This window comes from Artemia franciscana, unplaced genomic scaffold (genome assembly GCF_032884065.1).
Source record: "Artemia franciscana unplaced genomic scaffold, ASM3288406v1 PGA_scaffold_47, whole genome shotgun sequence".
Lineage (NCBI taxonomy): Eukaryota > Metazoa > Arthropoda > Branchiopoda > Anostraca > Artemiidae > Artemia > Artemia franciscana.
The window spans coordinates 806,597-812,107 of record NW_027062688.1 but is presented as its reverse complement, the minus strand read 5'-3'; the positions used below and the strand labels follow the sequence as shown (position 1 = coordinate 812,107).

Sequence of the window (5,511 nt, the reverse complement as noted above, 5' to 3'; positions counted from 1 at the left end):
TCGCTCTTTACGCTAAAGTTTTTTATTGTTTTAAGAAGTAGAGTTGTGAGAAATAGTGAAACTTCTGAGTCTGAAAGTCTGAAACTTCTTAGCGTATATATAAATATACCCTAAAGCGGATATATAGGCATAGGCCTATATATCCTCAGTCTAAATCCTATATATATACCCTATATATAGGCTCAGTCTAAACATGTACAAAATATTTATTTTTTTCGATAGGGGCATAATAAAGAAAATACGGAGGAGAATGATCAAAAGCGCATTTTATTTGAATAAGAAGGGTTTGAGAAATTCAGGATTTCGGGGAGAAACCTGGGCCCTGGGCTCTCTCCCTACATAAATCTCCGGAGCGGAGGAATCTCATTCATTCTTTTGAAATACGAGGTCACTTAAATGCTTTAAGACATAAATTGAAAAAAAAAATAAAGACGGAATAAAAGATAGAAGTAGTATGCGGGTTTGGTAATGGCTGAATTCTTTGTATTTGATTGCCTTGAACTTGTAAAGTCTATTGATATATTTTAGAGTGCCCTTAAAATTTATATTAAAATGTCTCGCTGCTCCAAAGTCTGAAAATATAAATCTAACTATGCGCAGCTACTGTGCTGCACAACACCCCATATCATATCTGATAAAATAGGATATTTGCATGGCATAATACAACCAAATTTTATGGTTTTGTCTGACATATAAAACCTTATAGATTCTTTCACACCCTTTGCTTTGATTATTCCAAATTTCTTTCTTTTCTTTCAAGATTTTAACAAATAATTTCAATATGTCTGGCAAATCTGCAACGCCCATCACTCAAAGATTCTACAGCACCAATGATCTCATGGGGGTCCTTGATAGTGGTGACAGTGCTGAAGCTGAGAACATTTGGACATTTGAATGCACATGGGAGGTAGTTAACAAAGTTAACTACCTCCCATGGTATAACTGTATAATAACAAAGTTAATTTATACAGTTATTCGGTCTAAGACTGGGATTTCTGTTGAAGAGACGGGTAATAGGTATGTACTGATGGGTACATACAAAAAACAATTTGCTCGAACAGAAATCGAGGAGTTTGAGTTTTCTGAGGGCCCACTATACGATGCTGTGACCAAACTGAGAGATAATGGCTTCAAAATTCATACGGGCAGTTGGTTAGTGGAGGGCAATCCTTTAGTACTTTTATTTGACATTTCTTCAGTTTCTTACAATTTGAGTAAGTACAAGCAAGAACTGTTCGGCAAAAGTGGAATTAGGCTTCCTGATAATGATACTGAGTCCAACGATTGTGTTTTGTTTGGGTTTATGGTAGCTCAATTTATTGCTGATTTTAACCATTTCGCTAATAAAGAAGTTGAGATTTCCCCAAAAATTGTCTGCCATTTTCACGAATGGCTCTCAGGAAATGGACTCATCATGATTCGACTCTGGAATATAAATGTGTCTACTGTTTTTACGACAAACGCCAACCTTCTTGGTCGATATTTATGTGCCGGTAGTATTGACTTTTATAATAGTCTAGATAAATTTGATATTGACGCCGAAGCTGGTAAGCGTCAGATATATCACCGCTATTGCATTGAAAGGGCTGCGACTCATCAAGCGCACATTTTTACAACTGTACCTGACATCACAGGCATTGAAGCTGAACATCTTCTAAAACGGAAGCCAGATATTATAACCCCCAATGGGCTTAATGTGAAGAAATTTAGCGCACTACATGAATTTCAAAATCTACACGCTGTAAACAAAGAGAAAATACATGACTTTGTTCGTGGACATTTCCATGGTTATCACGATTTTGACCTTGACAGAACGTTATATTTTTTTATTGCTGGTAGATACGAATGTAGCAATAAGGGAGCTGATTTGTTTATAGAAGGATTGGCACGACTTAACCACATGATAAAAGAATCCGGTTCGGATAAGACAGTTGTTGCTTTTTTGATTTTCCCAACTCGTACAAATAGCTATAATGTAGAAAGTCTTCGAAGACAAGCAATTGCAAAAAGCCTACGGGACACTGTTCATGTCGTTCAGCAGGATATTGGGAAAAGGATGTATGATGCTTGTCTTAGTGGTAAACTACCAGATAGCGAAGAGCTTCTCTCAAAGGATGACCTTGTCAAACTTAAACGATGCGTTTTTGCAAGCCACCGCTCCTCTCTACCACCGATCACAACCCATAATGTAGTAGATGACCACGCAGATCCTGTTCTTTATAACCTGAGAAGATGTCAACTGTTTAATAATAGAAGCGATCGAGTAAAAGTGATTTTTCACCCTGAATTTCTTTCCTCTTACCAGGAAATATGAAAGAGCATAATTTTTTATCTCCTTGGAGACTATTTATCAAATGTTGACCTGGTTTGACTACTTGTGGTTACCAGCTACCAATTAGTTATTATCAAGATTGCTGAATGTCTAATTTTAAATCGGATCGCATAGCTTCAATATTAAATCACCTTGGACGCATTATCTCCTAATAGAATGAGATATTTGATTTTTTGGAGGCTTTTTCGAAGCCTCCTCAGAGGTCTAATTGAAGCTATCTCAAAAGACACTATTTATAATAAAACATTAGTTAGCGTACCAGAGCACCACAAGATCCGGCATCCCTCACAAACCCTCGGGAAGGGCTATAAGTTGTGTAATTTGTCGATTGATAGTTACTATAGGAAACTATTTTTATTCGTCTTGCTTTCACTTAAGTAACTCAATTTTACAAGTGGATATGATCCGTGAAAACTTCCCGGGGAAATTTTCAGCAGGGTAGAAATTGTCTTTTTTTCAGGGGGGGATAATTATTTGCAGGAAAAAATATACATTGGGGGATCTTCTGGGGAAATTCCAGCGAAGGAAGGATTTACGGCATGATATGAAAAACCAAAACAGAAATTAAATAGAAGTTGTTTGACTGAAAGGAAGGAGTGACATCAAAACTTAAAACGAATACAAATTATTCTATAATAATTAAAGAATAATAAAAATATAATAATAAATAATAATTATAGGGGTGGCTACTCCTTCTCATTTTGTTCTCCCAATTCCTTAAGAACGACTCCTGAAACTCAAGGGCCGCTTAATTAAAATAATAAGTTCTTTAAATCTATCCAATGAAGCAGATTTTCACCAGTTTCAGTCAGTTCATGATCAACTATCTACTGTTTAAGTGGATTCTTCCGAAACCTACCTCGATAAATTGAAAATAAATAAACCAAAATCTTCTACAGTTCGTAACTTTGTCATTCTTCATCATATTGTGTTCACAAGGGCCCAAATGCGTAAATAAACATTATATCACTTATGCTTGTGCATATGCGTAAATTTTATTTGGCTTATGATTTTGCAGTTCAGGTTTCCCATTAATTCTTTGTTCTTTTTTGTGGTTATGTTTTTCTATTTTATTTCGAATTTCAATGATTTACTTTTTGACCGTGTTTATACTGTTTCAAACCTGTGACTTCGAAATGGATTTTTTTGGCTGTGCAAATGAGTTTTTTTTTTATATTTAAAGGCTTCAATGGATTTCCTTGGTTGGTTTTTCATGATGTATTCTCAATTTTACAAAACTTCACTCAATTCCCTGTGTTTTCTTCTTTTACTGTTAAAAATGACAAATTCAAAAATGCCATGCAGCTCCTTTTTTATTAAGGCAGCAAACAGGAAGAACCCTAGTAAGGGAATTTTTTTTTCTTTGCCATTGTCTAAAATCTTTCCGGATCTAGTAACGGTTTTATAATTCAAAGTAGTAAACGGTTTTATAATTCAAACTAATAGAAATTAGTTTACTGATTCCGTGAGTTTACCTTTCCCTTTTATCTCACTATATCCTGTCAACAGGCTTCGTCGAGACTCAATATACGTTTTCTCTTTTGGGACTCTGGCTTCCATTAGCAGAGCTTTCAATGCAATATTAAATTTTGGATGAGCCTCAGACTTACTCAGCTTTCTAAAAGGATTAGGAATTTACAAAAGCTAAAAGTCATACCGTGATTCCAACCAGGAAGTCCTCTAATTTTTGTTTGAAAGATCTTTGAAGAAATTTAGTCCTCTAAGACACATTACGTTTTCTCTTTTTTTTCTCTTTTTTTTTGTATGGACTAAAAATCAGAAAATGTGAGTTATTTTTCGCTTTATTAAGCAAAAAACAAGTTATTAAAACTTAATATTACTCCAACTAATAACTAAGAAGGTAATAACCACATCAGGCCAAATAGAGCAGATGAATCGGCTTTTCGACTATATCAGAGGCAACGCTATTGCGTTGCCTGTAGTAAAGCCCATACTAGTCCTACGTTTTGTAATTAGTTTGGTTTTTTTTTCAGAGGCACTTCATGTGGAAGCAACCACTGGGTAGACTTCAGAGGGGGCTAATTCGATTGAAAATTGGAAGTTCTAGTGCTTTTTTAAGAGTTGAAAGTGACCAGAATGTAACTAGCACCCCCAACCCTTTTATCCCAAAATACATCAGATAAAAAAAATTATCGGAAAAAGTATGAAATTTTTTTCAATGTATGTTTTCACTTTTGGAAATATGACTTTTACTAGCGCGGCTTTCAATGCAATATTAAATTTTGGATGAGCCTCAGACTTACTCAGCTTGCTAAAAGGATTAGTATTTTACAATAGTTAAAAGTCATAACGCGATTCCAATCAGGAAGTCTTGATTTTGTTTGGAAAATTCTGGAAGAAACTTAATCCTTTAAGATACATAATGTCTCTTTTTTCGTTTTTTTTCTTTTCTGCATGGATTAAAAATCAGAAAATACGAGTTATTTAATTTTGTGTTATAAAAACATAAATTAATAACAAATATCATTACGAATATTGACACAAACTGGAATTGAACAGAGGCGAAAAAATATGGAATTGAGGGTTGTGACAGACCCTTCCCACCTAGGGCAATTTATGCTGTTTCAAGCTTTAGCATTGCTATTTTGTTTCAAGAGAAAAATTAAGGTTATAAACTTAAATTTGATCTTTTTTTAAGTTCTATATGAAGATCTTTTTCTTTTAATTGAGAGTAATTTCATCCCTCCTTTTCAGCGGAATCCCTACAGTAAAATCAAAATAATTTGTTCAGTTTAAATAAAATAAAAATTATTGTTTTTATCATTCTTGAATATTTAAAAAAAGGAAATTATAGTTTTTGTTTATGCAAATAAAATTCTTTAAAAAGTCGATCTATTTTTTTTTTCACACCGAGGGTGGAGGGGCTGTCATTTCCTCAGATACCACTCTCAACGCAAATGTGTTTAGAATTGTTTTTTTTTTGTTTTGTTTTTGTTTCATCTAATTCTTACACTAATCAAAACAAGACATAATGGTGAGTTTTTATTTTCTTGTTTTAAACTGAATCAAACAAATTACCTGAGATATTTTCTAATTTTACACTTGCAAAAGCTTGTTATGTCCGTAGGCCAAGGGAGGGGTCCCTGAAAGTTTGAAGCCGATCTGAAAAAAAGGCTATTTGGCCTTTTTGGAGCCCATTTTTTGGCTCAATTCATTAT

The 5,511-nt window shown here is 34.2% G+C and overlaps 1 protein-coding gene across 1 annotated transcript; it reads left to right on the top strand.

Moving 5' to 3' along the window:
• The first annotated feature begins 988 nt into the window (after positions 1–988).
• On the top strand, positions 989–4,278 carry LOC136041861 (glycogen [starch] synthase-like). Its single transcript, XM_065726636.1, has one exon. It carries the CDS (start codon positions 1,028–1,030, stop codon positions 2,312–2,314), a length of 1,287 nt encoding a protein of 428 aa, XP_065582708.1. The 5' UTR covers positions 989–1,027; the 3' UTR covers positions 2,315–4,278.
• Positions 4,279–5,511: the final 1,233 nt, after the last annotated feature.

Excerpts from the sequence above, each read along its gene's own strand:
- LOC136041861 (XM_065726636.1), top strand. The coding sequence starts at position 1,028 with ATGGGTACATACAAAAAACAATTTGCTCGAACAGAAATCGAGGAGTTT.